This window comes from Rhinolophus hipposideros (genome assembly GCF_964194185.1).
Source record: "Rhinolophus hipposideros genome assembly, chromosome: 6".
NCBI lineage: Eukaryota > Metazoa > Chordata > Mammalia > Chiroptera > Rhinolophidae > Rhinolophus > Rhinolophus hipposideros.
In genome coordinates this window covers 81,830,439-81,851,996 of record NC_138052.1, presented here as the reverse complement: position 1 = coordinate 81,851,996, position 21,558 = coordinate 81,830,439, and the positions used below count along the sequence as shown (strand labels likewise).

The following is a 21,558-nucleotide window of genomic DNA, read 5'->3' as shown; positions in this document are numbered from 1 at the left end:
GAGCAGTAACAGTATTTCCTTTACTGTTAGCCCAAATTAACACTCACTCCTTTCTTTAAATTTAACCCCTCACTATAAAAACAAGCCTCTGGTGATCCTATCTGTGTACATACTTTCTGTTACAGATGTATATTTTTAATTTTTACCTACTGTTGACCTATAATTTGTTGGTTTGATCATCTGTCAGGACCTATTATTGCTTGCTTGCATCATCCATTGCTACATGTCTAATTTTATGTCTGAACAATTTTTCAAACCATCATTTACTTTTAAAATACAATTCCTATCTTTCTACTTGGCAGTTTCTGCAAATCTTATGCTTATTTCCCCAGGGGGTATTAAATTCCAATTAAGAATATGAAGCTAAAAATACACCATAAACACATTAACTGAAAAATCAAATTGTGTTCTTTCCACTTCGCATAGCCTATTATCACTCGCAGACAAAATTGTGCCATCAGCGAGGCAGAGAACTTGTATATCTTCACATATATAAGCGACAATGTAGTATTCAATGTAAAAACTCTGCTTTGTCAGTATCTGAAGGAGAACTTCTTTTTTCCCAAAGAAATACATAAGACAAGTGTAAAGTAACAGGGTGTCAACTTCAATGAGTCAGTTTTTAAAACAAAACGACAATTTTAAATTATTAACTTTGAGCTTTTTGACAACAGCAGAAAGGAGCCTATTAAGTATAAAACAAGTTAGTCACAGGACTTTGCCAAGTGATTTCTGTTCTAGGCAAGTGAGATGTAGTGATTCATGTAAAGAACCCCATCAAAAATTAATTAACTTGATAAATTTTCCTTGTAACTTTCTATTAAGGATGAGCCAAGCTCTGGAATGGATCCCAAGTCAAAACGGCACCTCTGGAAGATAATTTCGGAAGAAGTACAGAATAAATGTTCCGTCATTCTCACATCTCACAGGTAAACCGTGTGTAGGAGCTTTGAGGTCAACTGACGTGATTTGGGAATGCTAGGTGGGAAAAGGGAACCCTGTATATATGTGTTGATAATGAATTCCAGAATTAGGTGAAAGTAATTTACGTGTATAGTCTTAGGAGCAAGTCAGGCAGGTTTCATGGTGAGAATCCAGCTTCCTGAGGTGGGATAGGGCCTAAGCAATCTTTTTGAAAACAAATATCTTATGATTTCTGACCTTCTTAACTCAACTATGACTCCCTATCACCTATCACATAAAGTTTAGCATCTTTCAGCTTATGATGCAAGGCCTTTTATGATCTGGCCTCATCTGAATTTCTAGCCCATTTTTCCTACAATACCGTCTCCTATAAGTCAATCTGAAGGACTTCATATATGCTCCTTTATCTCTCCTGTCAACATGCCCTTTCTTTGGCTGTGCTTTCCACTGGGAACAATTTTTCACAAAATCTCTCCAAGTTCTGATCTTACCAGTCCTTTAAGAACCAGCTCACAGGCCTCCTCCTTGAGGTAAACCCTTCTAATTAGTTAAGTATACAAGCTACTGAAGCATTTTATCTGTGATTTTATCTGTGCCTTTCTTACAAGGTTGGTCTTGTGATAATTATGATATAATAGGAAAGTACTACATTTGTGTATGATCCAGAGACTTGTTTCTATCCTAGTCTTGCCCCTGCACACTATATGCTCTGGAGCCAATCATTTAATTTGCATGAACTTTTGAATGAAGTGGACAGAGTGATACTTAAGATCTGCTCCAGTTGTACTCCATGAAATTAGAAATTACATAATCAATCTGGTTACCTAGTTACAAACACCAAAATATGAAAGCTAACTGAATGCAGAGTATGAAGCATAGTAAAAAAAAGAAACTCAGCATTATTTTGGGAACATTTCTTTGGAAATATAGGTCTTAAGACAAAGCTTGAAAGAACTTGAAAGAAATAATGTGTTGGATAAAAAGGGCATTCCAGGTAAGAGAAATGACTTCAAGTTTGAGAATAAACAGTAATAAACCTTATATGAAGATATTTAATGTATAGTAATTTTTGTTGTTGTTCTTCAGGGGAAAAGCCATTATTAGGATCTTAAGGTGTCATAGTGAAACAGTTAAGCTTTTGTTCATGAACTGGAACCCAATTTTCTTTGCCCAGAATTCTGATGTAATTCTGCTGTCTTTCAGCATGGAAGAATGTGAAGCTCTCTGTACCAGGCTGGCCATTATGGTAAATGGAAGGTTCCAATGTATTGGATCTTTGCAGCATATAAAGAGCAGGTGAAAAACAAATGCACTGTTTAACATATAGTGTAGGATAATCAATCTAAAACTACTGTACCCACCTTCAAGGATTATCCCAAGAGCCTATCCTTCAATTAGTAGTGAAAATGGAATAGAAAAGTTAATCATTGACTCATCTTAAAGTTAAATTATCTTAGCGAGGGTTGGATGTATTTTTAGTTAATAACCCCAAAACCTACAAGGCCTAAAAGCTCTTAAAAAATTAGTCTACAACCAAAATACTCTCAGGAAGCAGTTTCAAGTGTTTACTCAAAAACAAATTAGACCTTGACAGGTACGTGAAGGCATAGATTTTCATCTAGCATGTTCATTTGCCATTTGCACAGGCATGCAGTAAGCTATTTGATATTTTTACCACATTCAAAACCTTTTAGTCAAAAATACATTGGGGAAATGTGCATAAATATCATACTAACAAACTAAAATTAAATTACTATTTTATATTTGCCAGACTGCATATATATATATATATACACATATATATATATACATATATGTATATGTATATATACATGTTTGTTAATCTCCAAACTTCATGTCATTATACCTTTATCTGTACAACTTGGCTTTCTTATAAGATAATATTAACCAAGATAAGAAAAGAGGATGGAAGAGGCCTTATATGTTGTTCTCAGAGAGTCTGTTGTGACTTGTTTACAAACTCTACTCTTGGTGCTAACAGTTAGCTAGTACATCTATTTTTAAAACCTCAGTGATGTTAATCTTTACTGTTGACACCAAATCTCCAGTGACTTGCCTCTCAAGACCTTGTTTGCTTTAAATTAGAAAGTATTTAACCCCAGAAATAGACATCAATTGCCAATTCATGGATGTCAAAGAAAGCCAAGATTTTATATTTTCTTTCTAATGCAGCTTTTGTCCAAAGAGTCTGACTTTGTGTAGTGGTAAAAATACATTTTTTAAAACCATGGCAATGCACTATTTCCAGTTTGCAACATGCCCTGAACTTTTATGGCAAAATGAGAGTCTTTATAGAAGAAAAAGGGCTGTAAATGGTCAGCTTGGGTCCTGTTTCATTATCTAGAATTCCAGGGGAGCTATTTCAGCAAAATGTAACTCACATCATTTTTTCTACATTTTCTTTCTAGGTTTGGACGAGGATTTACCGTCAAGGTTCACGTGAAGAATACCAAAGTTAGCATGGAGGCCCTTACAAGGTTCATGCAACTGCACTTTCCTAAAACATACTTAAAAGTAAGTAAGAGACTCTCTTGCCTTTTGAACTTTGACTGGTTTTGATAGTCGAAAATCATAGTGGACGTTTGCCATTTTCAAGTTGACCATAGCTTTATTATGAATCTTAATATATTTGTTAGTTCAAGATACTCTGAAACACACTAAGTATGAACAAATAGAATCTTCAAATTATTCTATTCTTCACATGGAATCTTCAAACATCTTCAACTATAATTACAAAATTATATTTTTGTAGTTATTTAAAAGTAACAGAGTCTTTGTACATATCTTGATTTATTTCTTCCTCACAAAGCCTTTATGACCATATTGTATTAGTTTTTTAATTGTATACATAACTAGTTTATTAGTCATATACTTAGGGAACACAGGGATGACAAATATTATGTGACCAAGTGCATTATTTCTTAAAATAAAAGAGTTCCCGAATGTCATAACCAGAAGAGATTATCTTCTGTACTCTCCTCATTTAGAAGACAAGCCCACAAAGTTTTGAGCAGAACTGCTTGAAAATCAAGTTCTTAGATGCACAGTAGTTGAAACATTGTTCAATTAATTTCATCTTATCTATCCATATCTACAGAATGTAGATGCATACATATCATACCAACAAATTAAAATTAAATTAATACAGATACATTAGTACAGATACAGATACATACCTATTTGGCTGACACAGTACATATTTAAAATAAATGCACTTGGCAAAAAAATCTTATCACTATATAACATCTTTCATATACAGATAATTTGTATAAGATGATTATAGCAAGCGATTGTTTTTAAAAGGAGATCATGTGTAGAATCATGAAAAGAAATTGAAAGCCTTGGGCTAAGGTCCAGCTCTCCCTGTGTGATTTCAGCAAGACAATGGAAGTCTCTGGGCCTCATTTTCCTCATTTGTAAAATGGGAATAATGACATCTACTTTACAAGATTGGTGTGAGAAATAAATGATAAAATTTCCACAAAGATAGGGATCAAACATAGAGATAGAAGGAGAACTGACTCCGGGTGGTGAACACACAGTGTGATATATAGAGGATGTATTACAGAATTGTACACCTGAAACCTATGTAACTTTACTAATTAGTGTCACCCCAATAAACTTTAATTAATAGATATTTCATAAACTATAAGGCATCATAGCAATGTGAAGTGATTGTAGAGAGCAAAATAGAGTGCATTTTTTTGAAACAATTGTTTTATCCGTACAAAATACCTTTGTCTCAACCTCCCAAACTTTGGCTAACTTCTCCAGGAGATAATAGCTTTTATGATTATCAAAGCCCATTTTCTATCACATAGATCAAAATCAAATTTAAGAATTGAGTGTCACTTTTCTTCCCAAAATCTTTTTGGTCATCGTGCTTTTTCCTTCAGTGTATTTCCGGATTGAAATCTGCGCTTATTCCCTATGTGATAAGATTACATTTGCCGTGGTATGCTTCTCCTGGGACCAGGGTTACGCAAGACAAATGCAGTGATGATAAGTCTTATTTCTTCCTAAACAGACCATTCTTTACAAGAATGTGGTGGTTTCTAGATTTTTAGAAGGGAAATAGCAAGAATGATTTGGAAGTAAAAATAAATAAGACAGCCTGATGGCAGTGACAGGTGAGATGCAAACACAAGTCAATGAGAGGGGCCTGGCAGTGAGCAAAGGTGTGGGAAGAGGGGTTTTCAGTAGTGGAAGTCTTAAATACCAGCAGAAATACACATTCTTGATCTGACCCATATGGGTTGAAGGGATGGATTCTGGAGCAAACATCCTGATCAAACTGGTGTTTAGGAAAGACTATTCTGGCTGCTTTGTGACAGACTATATAAGGGTATATGGTTTCTAGGCTTCTGAAGAGGTCATTGCAGTAACTCAGATACTGCAGGAATAATGAGTCGCAGGTGAATGATACTGACAGTGCAAATAGAGAGGGAAAGTTAAATTTGAGAGCTATTTTAGAAGAAAATAAATAGGATGTGATCACTGACTAAATATGCAGAAAAGCAAGGTGTTAAAGATACTCCAAGGAAATGAGTGTAGATCACTAAGTAGATGGTAATACTATGGACTAACATAAAGAAATTCAAGATAATTTTAGGGTGAGTTGTGAAAAAACATGGCGCTATTTGAATGAGGTTTTTCCTGGACAATGCTTTTGAACCTAGCCTCTTTAGCCAATATAAATTGAGCAGCTACCCCCCAGCTTTTTAGAACAATTTTAACATTAAAAAAAAATGAAATTTCTCACAGTGATCTCTGAAAATGCTTATGTGAGCTGAGTATAATCCGATATCTGAAATATCATTCCGCAATATTCTTTTCCAGGCAAGACTATACTGATTTTATAAGTTCACATGGGTATACAATACTTAGGAATTTTCATTAACTTTTTAATTTGTTTTCTCTTCGACATTCATACAACTTTTCGTCTCATCTTTGGAAGCTGTTAGTTTCAAAACATACCCGTTATTGACACAGTTACATCATTTTCAGTGGAATGAATTTCAGTATTTTTCTTGGCTCTTACTTAAGTATGTCTAATCAAGTCAATATTATCTGATATTGCAAAATACATTGTTTTCCCTTTTGTTTCCCACAGGATCAGCACCTCAGCATGCTAGAGTATCATGTACCAGTCACGGCAGGAGGAGTAGCAAACATTTTTGATCTGCTGGAAACCAACAAGACTGCTTTAAATATCACAAATTTCTTAGTGAGTCAGACTACCCTGGAAGAGGTAAGCTGGATTCCGTGATCCACGGGCTCATCACTACACATTCTGTTTATTTCTTTTCAATGACATTCAATTCATTTTTAGTTGAAGCAATATCGAATCTTGCCCTGGAAAAACTTAGCTTAACTTATTTCCAACTACATTTGGGGACGTTAGGGGAAATGTTAAAAGCATTAACTATTTTTTAATGAAGAAAAGAAGATTTTTCCCCTTCTACGAGACATGTGGATCTATCAAGGTATATGTACATGTAAAGCAGCAAAACATTATTTTCACCTGTAAAACAAATAGCTGTTAACACTTTCCTTAGTTCCCTCTTGGTGGGTTTTTGAAATAACGTTTACATTGATTGGCATCCTGTATTGGAATACAATGGGGGCATCTAGAAGGAATTTGGTGCCAGATCTTTAGATTTGTTAGATTCAGACAACCAACGTGGTAAATGCAGAAATCTTTTGTGTCACTCACATCACGTCTTAATTGCATTTATATTTAATAAATGTAATTTATTGGGGCATCCGTCATCACCTGATTTTACACAGCTCAACCAACCCAATGTATAGAACATTTGGTTGCCCCTACCACTGAAATGGGTCTGAAAGTGAGGTCTTAGGGACCTCTGAGTCAATATATGGTGCCGTCATTTATGAATAATTTTCTATGGGGACTTTAGGCAAGTGTGGCTTTTCCAACACAAAATATTTAGCTTTTGACTTGTAACCAACTACTACTACCACCATGTCTGGCACAAAATAGAATCTCAATATTTTCTGGATGAATCTATAACTAATAGATTATAAGGATTTTTAAACAAAGTAATGAAGGTCTGCCTGTTAAATAATTGGCTTACTAAACATAATGTCAACATAGACTTTCTATACAAATTTTATTTTAGGGCACTATCTCCTAAAACTAGTGAAATTTCTCTCAACATTACCATGCAAGCCTTTGATAAGGGCTGGGGTTGGACTCCTTGTTTATATTTAATAGCGATATTGATGTAGGTTATATGGATGTAAATATGTGGCTATATATACATTCAATTATGGCTTTAGATTTCTATTATGCTGATAAATGTAACTGTAGTTGTAGGTACAGGTATTATTTTCAAACTCCAGTTGAATTTGAATATGTAAAAGAAAGACTCCTAGTTAGAGTGTGTATATATGTATGGGCATGCCCCTATAAAATCTAGTTTTCTTATTTGCTCTCCCATTGTGTGTGCATGCATGCACGTGATTGTGCGTGCGTGTGTATGTAAACTAACCTTATTTCTTCCTTTGGTTTACCAAGCACTAATGGCTTAATTTCCCTTGAAAAACCAGGTTTTCATCAACTTTGCCAAAGACCAAAAATCCTATGAAACTGCTGATACCAGTAGTCAAGTTTCCACCATAAGTGTTGACTCACAGGATCACCGGATGGAATCTTAGTACCTCCAACAAACTTGATCTCAGCAAAGGCAATGGCTTCATTTGGAGGGAGAACCACAGAAGATACCACTTCTTTAAAATATCTTAATTTTAAAGTATTATATTGTGTAGAAAGTTACAATTGTATAAAGCTAGCAAGTAACTATAACCAGAACGTTTTCTTTCTAAGGTCAATGCATGTTATTGCTACTGAAAAGAATTCCTATATATTCAGTACTGTGAGTGTGTTACTGGTGACTCTTATGCAAAGATGGACTACCTGAAGACAAATGTCTTAATTTATTACTTTCAATAAAAAGACAGCTTAAAAGGCATGGTTATTAGCAGTTGAAAAGTAAGAGTGGGAAAGAAAAGTAAGGTAATCTTGGGGTAGGTAACATTGGGAGAGCAAACAAAATCATTTATTTCCAGAAAATAACGGAATGGATGTCATCATGAATACATAAATACACTGTGATGTTTAAAGTGCTAAGAGCCGGGTTAGCATTAGCAGTAAGCAGTGGCCATAATGTCTGTAATATATATGTCATTTTCAGTACTTATAAATAGTTGGGGACATACTGGATAACAACAACAATAAAAATGGCTTTCTACAAGAATACCATAGGAGGGCCGTTTACCCTGGTGGTAAACAGAACTTAGACTTATTCCTGCCATGCCTTGACGACAGTAAGGCACAGGGCAGAGCAAGATGCTACCTGCTCTTCAGAGGGAAATGGATGTGTCAGCTAGACAGATACAAATCCTGAAAACTGATAGAGAATTCATGTGCTGCGGGCAGGCAATGTTTTTTTGTGTTTTTTTTTTCAAGCTCTGACCAAAAAAGCCTCATATTCTGGGTTTCTCTGCAGGAAACATTCCTGTAGAGAGAAAATGAATATGAAGATAATTTTCAGCTAATTACCCAGCTGACCCAGAATCATGTATTTGGCTATAAAATTGGTAGTAATGCCAAGTTATATGGCCCTCAGGGAAGGTGCTTTATGTAACATTTGCTTGTGTGTGTGTGTGTGTGTGTGTGTGTGTGTGTGTGTGTGTGTGTGTAAGTTTGTCAGCTTTGGCACAACTGTTTCTGTTTCAAAAATCAATAAACTCGAGGTTCAGAAAAAACAATTCTTGAAGTCATTTCATTCGTCAGAGAAGAGCCAGGAATCTAAGCACTGCAACCACAAGGTCCCATGTGACTTGGCTTCTGCTAACCTCTCCATTCTCATCCCTTTCATCTTCCTTTCCTCTTCTGCATCTAGGTATTCTGTCTTCGTTTTGGTCTTTCCAGTGCTCCAAGCTCCTTCCCATCTCCAGACCTTTGCATATGTTGTTCCCTTGCTTGAAATGTTCTTCCACCACTCTTTCTGCCTAGCTAACACTCTTCAGAAATGTTTCTTTCTCCGAGAAGCTTTCCTTCCCTAGGTTCTGTTTAAATCCAGTCCCCTGTACAGTCCCCTGTACTTATTGTACCTCCTACTTTTCTGTCAGAGCATGCATCCAAATTTCTAATATATCCAGACTAACAATATATATCTTAACAGACAGGAACAGAATTTGTTATGGGATAGCAATGTCTGTGTCAAGTATAATACATAGATAGAGAAACCTTTGGAATAGAAGGTGTAACTAAGAGGATGACCAAACAACAAAAGAAAAACAGTCAGGCTTCATGAAAGAATAAAGGTATTTGTGATTTGTTTATTGTTCATTGTGTTTGTTATTGTGGTGGTTGGTGTCTTGCTTGCTTCTGAGCAATGGTAGGAACAGAAGTAAAAAGAAAGGAGAGAAAGGAAGTGGAAGGAGGAACCAGCTAGATGGTGGGAGATTGAGGATGAAGAGAGACGAAAGTCCAGTGAGAAAGTGGAGTGGTTGAGTGAACTGTTAAAACCATGAATATCCAAATACATGTTCACATTCATTTGTTGAGCAACCATGCTCTCTGCACTATCCTCATTAGCCCTAAATGTTCACTAAAGTCGGCCACATTTACAAACGCTTTATGTGGATGTCTAGTAGAAATTGAGGCAAGGATGTGTTAATGTCTTCTTTGAAAAGGAACAAGAGAAGCCTAGCGGCCAAGATCACAAGACAAAGAGCCCCAGATATGTGCAGAATAGAGCTTCTGAATCCCGCAGGACATGAATTTAGGGCATTCCATCCAATCTCATCTACCTCTCTTCGGGCAGGGAAGCCCAAACTGGCCTCCAGATGGCAAAATTGCACTTCTATTTGAGTGTTTATTTAGTATTTGTTTCTCTCAATAGATATGAAGCTCTATGAGGACAGAAGATCTATTTTATCTTCCTTGTTTTCCCACCAGTATCTACACACAAGAAATATTTGTAGCACTCAATAAATATTTGTTGGTTAAATGGGTGAATAAATAAATGAATGAGAAACAGAAGAGAAGCTGGACTGGTTGGTTTAAAAACTGAGCAGCTTTGTTCTGTTTCAATCTCTGAAATGCAGTGAAGTTTCTCAGGAGGTCATTTAGTCATGGAGAGAAAAAGGAAAGACAATGCTTGATTCCATAATACAGAAATTATAGTGAATCCACCTAGATGGAAGGATCAAGGCATATTTTTTGGAATCAGAAATCTAATGCTTTTTTTTATACATTCCTGCACATTTGTTCTTTGTCTTTTGTCTGTAAGGATGTACAGTGTTAGGGTTTCATGGTACATTTTTGCATATAGGCAAGGAATATACATGAAAAATGATTTCAATCCACATCCCTTTGGGCTTCTTGGCAATAGAGAAAATGTTTTGAAAATTCCCAGTTCTTGGAGGATTGCCTTCAATCTGGATAACACGTACAGAATCAGCTTTTTTACCTGAGGTACCTGAATTACCTCTGAGGATTGTGGCAGTCTTCATTTCACCTACAAAACCTGATTTTTGTAATATTAAGACACTCGGTGCAAAATCAGAAGAATGGAAAAAGATATATAATTAGCTTCTCCAAATATGCTCTCTGCCTAAATGATCCATTCTTCTCCTCTGAGATGATAATCCCCTAGACGAACAGCAAATGCCTCCTAGACAAAGGTAGGTATGGTGGAGCAGGCTTACACCGTTTTACCCCCAAGGGACTCTGGGAGCCTGCTTGCTTTATTAAAGTAAGCTTCTCAACATAAGATTTTAAATATAATGACAGCAAGCCAAAAGGGAATGATATTATTTCCTTTGGCATCATTTGTTACAGTTATTCTTATCACTCCCTTGCTTGTAAACCCAGACTGGTTTTTCATAATCCTCAAGATGAAATGCAAACTCCTTCACTAATCCTCAAAGTATTTCATAATCCAGCCCCCAACGCTTCTACCTCTCTTTCTCGTGCAGTCTCTGTGCCGACTTCAGTGAACTTCTTGCTCTTTCCTGTCATGTCAGATCTTTGTTCATTTCTGTACCATTTGGCTCACACTATTCCTTTCTCTTGAAAACCCCGCTTCCTTATCCCCACTTAACTTTTATCTAAAATCTCCTCTTTAGCTTCCTCACCACCCCTCTTCCGTGTCTTCTCTTTAAGGAAACCTTCCCAGAGATCCTCAGGCAGAGTTCATTGTTTTATCCTCTGTTACAAAAGCATTTTGCGCATGCCTCTGCAGAAGCATTTCTGTGTTGCCTTATAAATCATTTCTCTCTGTGTCTTGTTCTTCTCACTACACTGTAAGTTCTTTAAAAGTGATAAACTATTTTTCTTCATCATTGTGTCTCCCAGCACAATATCAACATGTTGGTGTTCGATAAATATTTGAAGGACAAAAGAAGTCTCTTTCAATTTACAAATGTGTTCATAATTTTTGCTTTAATTTTTTTTTACAATTATGCTTGTTTTAGTTTTAGAAGACTATGAAAATTTAAAATAACTGCTGGAGAAATGAAATTAATTAAAATGTTAATTCTGTATGAAGCACACTTGATTAAAATACCAAGCATTGGAAATACTACTAACAGTTATTTCCTAATATAACATTTTCCCAAGGATATAAAAATAAAAATACTGTTTAAAATCAAGTACTTTCACCCAGATAGAGTTATATTTACTCTCATTGCACAACTGAAAAAACTAAGTGTCATGCAGGGCAGCCTGGGGGATCTCTGCTCCCGCTCCCCACATAAGAACACAGGACATGGTGAGGCCAAAAAGGAACACCCATGGAGCCATAGGTAGGGGAGTCATACCACTATGGTCTCACTGGAGGCCTGGCTGTGCCCAGAGAGAGTGGCAGTACCCTGAGAGCCTTGGTTGTGTCCAGGAAGTCTGGCTAAGCCCAGAGAGAATGGCAGTGCCCTGAGAGCCCTGGCTGAGTCCAAGAAGTCTGGCTGTGCCCTGAGAGGCCCTGACTGTGCCCGGGAAGACTAGTGGGGTACCCTAAGAAGCCCAGGAAGTCTGGCTGTGCCCAGAAGGACTGGTGGTGCCCTGAGAAACCCTGGCTGTGCCCAGAGAGTCTGGCTGTGTCCAGGATATTGCATTCACCTCCAGGCTCCTCGCACAGGGCCACTCGCGGAAGATGCTTGTGGCGTAGATTGTGAGGCGACCCTGTAGGGGTGGAGTGTGGGGACAAAGCCCCAAAAAGCAGTTTCCAGGCTCTCAGCCTCACATAGAAAGGTGCTGGCTCAGGTAGTAAATGGCCATCAACTGTGATTGGCTGGCTATCAGCTGTGGCTAGTTGGCCATCAGCTGTAACCAGTGAGCCATTGGCCACTAATGTAACTGCTGTGGCTTTGCCAGCAGAAAATGGGGGCTAGCAAGTAGATGGTGGCTGAGCCTGCAAGCGGTGTAGTGAGGGTTGCGAACGGTGTGTCTCCTGCTTCCTGTGTCTCCAACTCAGCCGCCAGCAATAATATAGTGATATGACTCCCCTATCTATGGCTCCATGGGTGTTCCTGTTTGGCCTCACCATGTCCTGCGTTCTTATGTGTGGAGCAGGACCAGAGACCCCGCCAGACACCCTGCATGACACTAAGGTAAGACATAGTTAAAATGACAACAGCTACTACTTACTGACAATTTGTTATGTGTGAGTCACTGGGTCAGGTGTGCCATATTTATAATATTCTTATTTAATTCTCGCAACACACTTTCAACTTATGAGCCTTTTTTTATTAACAAGGACAGTGAAGGTTGGAAAAAGGTCATTATCTTGCCTAGAATCATATTGCAAAAAAATAAATTTGACTCCAGGGACTATATTCAGACAGAGAACACCACATCCCACCCCCACACACACAAAAAAAGACTTGAATATGTTGACTTAGATACATAAATTTATTAATAATTTAGGGGTGAGCTGTATGAGCTGTATTTTTTTAGTGTATTTTTTTAATTTTATTAAATTTGTTGGGATGACATTGGTTAATAAAATTATACAGTTTTCAAGTGTATAATTCTATAATATATCATCTGTATATGGTGTGCTTCCCACCTAAAAACAAGTCTCCTTCCATCACCATGTATTTGACCCCCTTTACCCTCATCTACCAATCCCCTCCCCCTTTCCCTCTGGTAACCACTACACTATTGTCTGTGTCTATGAGTTTTTGTTTGTCTTGTATGAGGTATATTTATTTATGTCTGTGTTAACCTGGTAAGGGAACCGTTGGCCCTGGTGACCCCAATTACTCTTCCCATGACTACTGCAGCACTGATCTCTAGTTCAGATGAGAAGATTTTGCCCCTGACTGTCCTCTTCCACCAGAAACCCTCAGGAAGGACTCTAGTTTTCCATCCTGCCCCTTCTGAAATTTCTCACAAAGAAACCCAACCATGTCAACTAGACATATAAAGATTTACTAATCATTTACATTTAACTCAAAAAAGTTTGCTTAGTACTTACTGGGATTTTCTTGTTTTCAATATAATTTAATTTTTTTTATATTATGTATTTGATTTTACCCCGCACTTTATATCTATTTCCATTTTTATGCTTTATTATTCAATTCACATAAGAACAAAAACGCCCAGTTTAAGGGAGCCAGCACTATGAAATGATATACGCCCTAAACAAGTTATATCCAAAGTGGATTTTTCAACACCTAAAAACAGATTTTCAATTCTTGTTACAATTCTACTCGCCCTGGTCTTCAAGATGATTTTTCTTCCACTCTCTGCTTAACGTGTTAACGGTTTGATTGACTTTTGTTCACACCTATGCCATTGTTATAAATTATAGAAGGTCATCCTCTGTATCTATTCCTATTTTATCAGCCTCTGATAGACTAACCTCAATTTATAAGATCTACAATTTCATTTTTTACAAAGCAACTTTCCATGAAACTCACAGCAACCCTGTGAAGTGTTTTGTCCCTAGATGGAGAAAAACAATCAAAGGGATTAAATAACTCACTTCAAGCAACAAATACAAACATATTAAATTATCATAACTCTGACTCTGGGTGGTGAACACACAATGGGATTTACAGATGATGTAATACAGAATTGTACACCTGAAATCTATGTAAATTTACTAACAATTGTCACCCCAATAAATTTAATAATAAAAAAAAATTATCATAACTAACTATATATTTTTTGCCTGCCCTAAACTCTTTGTGATTTCTCTGGTTTCTGGCTTCTGTTCAAGGTTGCCTCAATGAGGTTGCCCATGATGGTGCCTCCACTTCATCCCAGTAAGTAGGTTGGCCACATGACCCAAAACGGCCAGAGCACCTTATTCCCTTGACTACTTTGATTAGTTCAGAGGTTGAAACGTGACTCCAGCACAGTTACTTGACCATCCTTGAATTAATATTTAAATTTGGGGAGAGTTATTTCCTTTTCCTGGGATTGCTAAACTGAGCAGAGATGAGTCTAGGACTTTCAGTTGCCATCATGTCCATAACACAGAAAGAGCATGCATACTGAAAAATCAAGCAGAAACAAATGGAACTGACAAATGTATTAACAGACCACGTCCTGATGCCATTTTTTTAAACCACAGGCTCCAGCCAATCCTGAAGGAGCATTCTGAAAGCTATGGAGGACACACTGCAGGGAGGCAAAGTGGAAGGCAGGGCAACATAAGAAGCTAGTGCAGCAGAATAAGGTGGTAGCTGAAGAAATGGTAAGAAATAGATTCTAGATATATTTTGAATGCAAAATTGACAGGACTTGTCAGATTAGTGGGAAATGTGTAATAATAAGGAAGTTAAGAATAAATCCAAGAGACTTGACTTGAGCAACTGATTAATGGACTTGTCATTTATTGGAGAATGGTGATCTGGAGAGGCACATGTATGTTTAGGGGGAAAAAATCAAGAGCTGAGTTTACGGTACACTGAGTTTGAGATGTTTGTTAGACATTCTACAGGAAATGTTGAGTGAGCTGGTAGATCTATATAGCTGGAGTCCAGGAAAAGGGCCATACTGGAGAAACAAACAAATAAACTGTTAAAGTCATTGGCATATAGATGGAAATTCAAGCCACAAGTCTGGATGGGATCATTTAGGGAGATGAGTGTGCCTAAAGCAGAGAAACAGTCTAAAGAGAAAATTGTGGGGCATTACATTATTTTTCAAATAGAAAAGGAACACCCAGAAATAATGTGTAACATGCAAACCAAGAAGAGAATGTGTTTCTAAAGAGGAGGGTGTGGCCTACTTTGTCTAGACAGCTGCTGGGTACATTAAATAAGAAGTGAAAGTTGACCACTGGATCTGACATGTTCATGGGTGACCTTGACAAGGGAAGTGTCTGTGGAATGATAGGAAAGAAAGCCTCAGGAATGAGTTCAATGAAAAAGCAGGAGGATAAGTGGAGCAGTACGTAGTTAACACTTTCAAGAGAGTAAGGGAAGGCAAGCAGAGAAATAGACAGTAGTTGGAGAATTACCAGTTACAGTAGAAGAGGAATCTTACATATCCTAATGGGGGAAGAAGAGGGTCAAGATTGTCAAGCGTAGTTTCCTCTGTCTCTGTTAATCTTTGGGATGGACAGTGTTCCCTGTTCCTTGGGTACTATTTGCCTTGTTAGATTTAATGACTGATGCCTGAGATGACATAACTTGTGATCTGGTCTTTCTTGGCTCAGTCAAAGTCTGGTAGTGCTTCCTGGCTGACACATCCTCACCCCTGAGTGTTTGTTACATCTTTTATTGCTCCCACAGGCACCACAGATCACCCTTTGCTCAGAGGTCACCTCGTCCTGTCAGGGTAGATACCAAGACCAGAATCCTGCTCTCAGGGCAGTGACTATACGACACCCCATTGAAGGGGGTTAAACTGAGACCCAATGTCTCCTTTATTGTTATCATCCTGTACAGTCTAGTTTACTTTGACGTGGAATGTCCCAGGGTAATAGACAGCAGCTCACCTTCTACATTAAGCTCATTTAATGGATATTTTACACACAGAGACAAACACACTCCCATGTCAACGCCCACAGAGTAGAAAATTAGCATGACATTTCTTCTTCTCTCCTTTTACCTTCTCTCTCTCCTTTCTCCTTTCCTTAATTCCCCAGAATGGAAAGTGGACACGTTTTCTATACATCAAATCCCCCTCCTACCATGAACAGCACAATCTTAAGACAGAAAGTGTATTTTCTTTGCCTTACAGAAAAACTCTGTGGTCTTGAATTCATTACCTATTTTCCAGGCAAGATTGTTAATCTACTACATGGAATGGAGGGAGGAAAGTCAAAGAAATTGAGCAAATGTATTCTTAAAAATAATACCCTGCCCTTCAGAGTTACAATCCTGCTGCATATTCCAATTTTGTTTGTCATAAAATGAATATTACCTTGGTCTTTTCCTTCACATCCTTTCTGGAACGTTTCTAATCCCCTAAATTCCCTCCCATAAAATTCCCCTCAAACCCCAGTAGATAAATACGTTGGGCTGCATAGAAAGGGCATCATCATCAGAAAGGTAAATGAGAAAAAAGCTTCAAAGGAAAAGGGCTATGGCAGGTCTCTCCAGACAGGTTTTTCCCGCACATGACCTTTCACTACACTTCAGCCCTGCAGACTCAAAAATCATACCTCAGCAGCATAAAGGGGATATATTTTCCATAGGTGGACTCACATGAAAGTCTGGAACACTGATGGGTAAAATCTGAGTCCTAGATCTTTGATTTATGATGAGAATTTTAACTGAATATCCCTATCCCCCAGCCAATGCATTTTCTGTCCCCACAAGCACACTGCATAGAAAGTCAAGCCTGAATCCGAAGGTTGCTTGCTGGGCAGAGACTCAGGGCAAGTTTAATTAATTATATGATTCCAGCGTTTAACAGCATCAGGCTTCTTGAGCCTGAAGCATCCATCTCCATAGTAAGATACACCTTCAAAAAACACATCTTTGATTCTGGAAATTTTCTTTCCTCATCAGAGCGGAGTGAGCTCTGAGCTCCGCCATCCTTGGTCCCTCAGACGCTCTTTTCAATGCTTCTGTGGCCAACCAACTCTCTTTTGATGGATCCTTATTTCTTTAGATATGATAATATAGCACTTTCAATCAAGATACAGATTTTTAGATACAGTGATTTTGTGTCATCACTATTTATTGAGTGTAAAGCTTAACTCAGAGTAATGTTTCCAAACTTCCCTAATAAGAAGAATTAATTAGGGCCCTTTGTTTTAAAAATTATAGTAATAATACAGCTTTCCAGGCCCTTTCCCTGGACATTCTGATTCAGTAGGTCAGTGGTTAGGGAATAATTTGTATTATTAACAAACTCCAGGTGATTTTTTATCTTCAGGTGATTGGAGAATAATTGTTTTAGAGAACAGTATAACATATTTTATTTCTATGTTCTTGACCGGGCTCTTCATTATGGCCAACATATACAACATATATAAACAAAATGTATACTAATTATATTTACTCTTTGTCATAAAACTGATCACCTCAGATCTGAGAGGGAGTATAAAACAGGGATTTGGAGAATTGCTTCTCAAATTTAAGTGTACATATGAATCACTCAGGCATCTCATTAAAATGTAGGTGTTGATGAGTAGGTCTGCGGTGGAGCCCAAGATTCTGCATTTCTAAGAAACTCACAGGGATGCCATGGCTTCTGCTCTGCAGACACACTCCCAGACTAGAGGTGGGCCTTTAAACCAGCTGTCTTGGTTCAACCCCCAGTTTTGAAGTTCATCACCCAGTGTTGAGGTTCTCTTCCAGTTGTTCTAGCTAGTGGCCTTGGGCACTTTACTCAGCCTCTTTTTAACTCAGTGCCCTTATTTTAAAAATGGAGAGAATCCTAATATCGACTTCACAGGGTTGTTATAAAGATTGCATGGATTTTAAAAGTTCACAAAAGAGGCTCCATGGTAAGTTCTGCATAAGTGAGAGCTCTCATGAATATCTCGGTGGCATGGTTTGGAGTCAGCTATTGAGACCAGTAATTAATCCAGATTTAAACACATTTTTGCTCATACTATATCTTGTAAATGAAAAATCCTAAATGCAAATTTTCTATGGATGATATGATGACTGTTTTCACTGAACATAAGAGTCTTATGATGAATTTTGTGCATTTTGTTGATTCCAGAAATCCCCTTAATTGGGTTTCGTTAAGCCCGTTCCCCTTAAATCGTCTGTTCAAACAGAAGAGAGTTAAAACAGAAGATCTCTAGTTGACAAAATCACTTCCATCTTAGTCTGAACTCCAATTGTTGATAAAACTATTCCTTTACTTTATCTCTTCAGGTTAAATTCTCCCCCAAAATATCAAAGTATTATTTTTCAAAAGATACTTTTCCTAATTTCAGATCGTAAACAACTCAATTTGGCACATATTGGAACTCAGTAAGTGTTTGTTGGATAAACAGATAAATGAATAGATGAATGAATACAAAGATAAATGTAGGAATAAATGTGATAATTCCTAAAAATTCAGTTTCAACTTTCCTTTAAACAAAAATCTAAGAGTGAGCCTTGAACATTTTAAAAAAGAGAAGAAAATGATTTCTAGCATACCTTCTTAACTATGGTATCTTCTATCTCAATGAGTTTCAATTTGAGCTGCCCATCAAAATTACCCAGGGAAATTATACTGATTCCAGAGTTCCACCCTTCCCTGGAAAAATCTGATGTAATTGGTCAAGGTGTGTTGTAGCCAGTGGGAGTCTTCAAAGGTCTCCAAGTGTTTCTAATGTTTAGCCAAAGTTGAGATTAATGTTTCTATTTGCTATGGATAATTGATATCTCTCTGAAAAAAAAACTGAAAAACAATATATATATATATATAAATCCTCAGGGCCTTATTAAATTTATATTAGTTTTTAGTTTCATAGATAGAATTATAAATTCTATTTCCTTTCTATAGTAGATCCCAGGTACTAATACCCCAGAAAACTTATAATTATGCCACTAACGTTAGAATTAGAAAGAAGCCTTTGAAGTACTAAATTATGGTTTTAATTAAACAATGTAAAAATCAAATTATACCCTAGCCTTTTTTCTTTTAAACTTATGTTTAAAAATTAATGCAGCTTTCTAAAAAAAAAGTATATTCACTCAACTGCCATATACAACGGATGAAACAGGTGAGCCTGTTAGAGTCATTATTTTCCTAAAGGAGCTCTTCCCAACAACTATGCTATATAAGATGACTAACACGATCAACATTCTTTTGCTTGTATAGCCAGGTGGTTCTACAACACTTATAGTTACCAAAACAGCTTCTAAAGTATTTGTCCCATCTGCTTTTGTGGTTGTTGCTCTATTCTTTCTTGTTTTCTTGAAATATAACACAGAATATGAATCATGTTGAGCTGTTCTTAAATAGGAAGCTTTGTCTCAACATCATATGTGAATCAATTTAATCCTACCTAACAATCCAATTAAGGCATTAAGGAATTATATTATGTATCACTGAGTAGGAATTACCCCAGAGATATGAGTTTTCTTAGTAAATTGTATACTTTTAATGAAATGGCAACACAGAAGTACATACACTTCTATGTCTGTAGATTTTATTATTGGAAAAGTAAATGGTTCATTAGAATATTTCAGCAAATTAAACTTCATTAATAATTTTTGAATTTTAAAAATGTAAACATCTTTTAATAAAAACAAGAAGCACAACAATATAAAATACCTTTTTAATATTTTTAGAGCTCTATTAAAGTAATGTCATATCATAGATGGATTAAGATTTAATAAAGGTAAAAATCATCCTTCAAAGTTAAAAACTAAAAGAAATAAAGCTGTAGGTTATTATAAAACACTTCTCATTCCTCATTCTCATTGTTTTATTTCTTTAATGTTGAAGTAAATTTTAAATGACTGAATTAATATGTTTCTACCATCTCCCTTAAAACTTAAAATATTATATAAGTTTAAAATAATTTTGACAACAGTCCCAATTTGGGCTCCCTGTTCTGTCTCCCCCGGGATAACCACCATAATGAATTTAGTGTGTGTCACTTCAAACCTTGTTAGAGTTTAAATAACCATATAAATGTGCATGCATATGAACATGCCAATTGAAAAGAGAGAACCTGGCTTTGACATCCAAGCTGTTCTGGACCCATCTTTACTGAAAAAACAGAATAATGGTAGATAAAAAGTAAAAGATAAAAGAAAACCATAGCTGGACTCAAAAAAGCAAGATAAACAGCCTTATAGACCAGAAACAGAGCAGAAATAAGAACCACAACTTGCTGAAACTCTGGGTCCAAGAACAGGCAAGCAATGATTGCTCTGAATTCAACCCCTGGGGAGCAAAGGGGACTACAATTACCCTAAATGAGATGAAGGGTACCAGAGCAGTTATTTATGCGTCCTCAGGGAATCCCTCTTATTTAAATGAAAACAATGGCTTACCTTAGCATATGTAGAAAATCAGATCCAGAGGGTAGACATAAGACAATTTGCAAATACCTCTCAGGAAAGTGAAGAGGGAGCTTGTGGGAAATATCACATGAGAATATTAATCTCTTCCTCATCTATTTTTTTTCCTACCTCTGTTTATTATTCCTTTCTTACGACCTTTCAACGGTGGCAATGGGACCTGTCCGCCCCAATGCAAAGGTAGGGTACAATGTCGGTAGAGAACTTAAAAATAATAATAGAACCAATTAAAAGACCTTTTCTTTTTTTCACCTAGCTCCAGCAAATACAATCAAGGTCAGTGATAAAATCCCCCTACCCCTGAACATCTTTTGTCATATAAGTTCTAAATAATTGATGGGGTTACTACTGAGTTTCAATGATATGTAAGCTTCAAATTGGAAGTTTTAAAAACTTATTAATCCTTTGATAAACATTGTATTCTACATGGATGAACATTTGGAGATGTTAAAAGTTCCATTTCTGGTTAAAAATTCCATTTCTGTCTCTAGCACCTCTGGAACTATATATTCCTGCATTTAAACAGTAGATTTTAAATAAACAATGATAACACTGTAACTGTAAAGAAGAAGAAACTTGTTACTTCAATTCTGTCATTCTATATAGCCACTTTGTGTTTTTATTTATTCAAAAATTATTTTATTTATTCAAAAAAATTTTTTAAATTAAAGTTTATTGGGGTGACAATTAGTAAAGTTACATAGATTTCAGGTGAACATCATCTATATATCACATTGTATGTTCACCACCCAGAGTCAATTCTCTTTCCATCACCACATATTGGATCCCCTTTACCAACATCTATCACCTCCCTCCCCCCTTACCCTCTGGTAACCACTAAACTATTGTCTGTATCTATGAGTTTATGTTTCTTCATTTGTTTATCTTGTTCTTTTGTTGCTTTCAGCTTTGTATACCATATATCAGTGAAATCATATGGTTCACAACTTTTTCTCTCTGACTTATTTTGCTTAGCATTGTAATCTCAAGATTCATCCATGTTGTCATGAATGATACTATTTCATCTTTTCTTATGGCTGAATAGTATTCCATTGTGTATATATACCACAACTTCTTTATCCAATCATCTATCAAAGGACACTTTGGTTATTTCCATGTCTTGGCCACCGTAAACAAAGC

General features: G+C 36.6%; 1 protein-coding gene across 2 annotated transcripts in view; it reads left to right on the top strand.

Moving 5' to 3' along the window:
* Nucleotides 1–7,626, top strand: part of ABCA12 (ATP binding cassette subfamily A member 12) — a gene marked incomplete at both ends in the record, with an annotated part of 162,092 nt that extends 154,466 nt beyond the window's left edge. For both annotated transcript variants that reach the window (XM_081051201.1, XM_081051200.1), the window contains 5 exons: nucleotides 826–929; nucleotides 2,128–2,220; nucleotides 3,354–3,459; nucleotides 6,059–6,196; nucleotides 7,519–7,626. In XM_081051201.1, coding sequence (XP_080907327.1) covers nucleotides 826–929; nucleotides 2,128–2,220; nucleotides 3,354–3,459; nucleotides 6,059–6,196; nucleotides 7,519–7,626 — 549 coding nt within the window. The remainder of the gene's footprint in view (nucleotides 1–825; nucleotides 930–2,127; nucleotides 2,221–3,353; nucleotides 3,460–6,058; nucleotides 6,197–7,518) is intronic.
* Nucleotides 7,627–21,558: the final 13,932 nt, after the last annotated feature.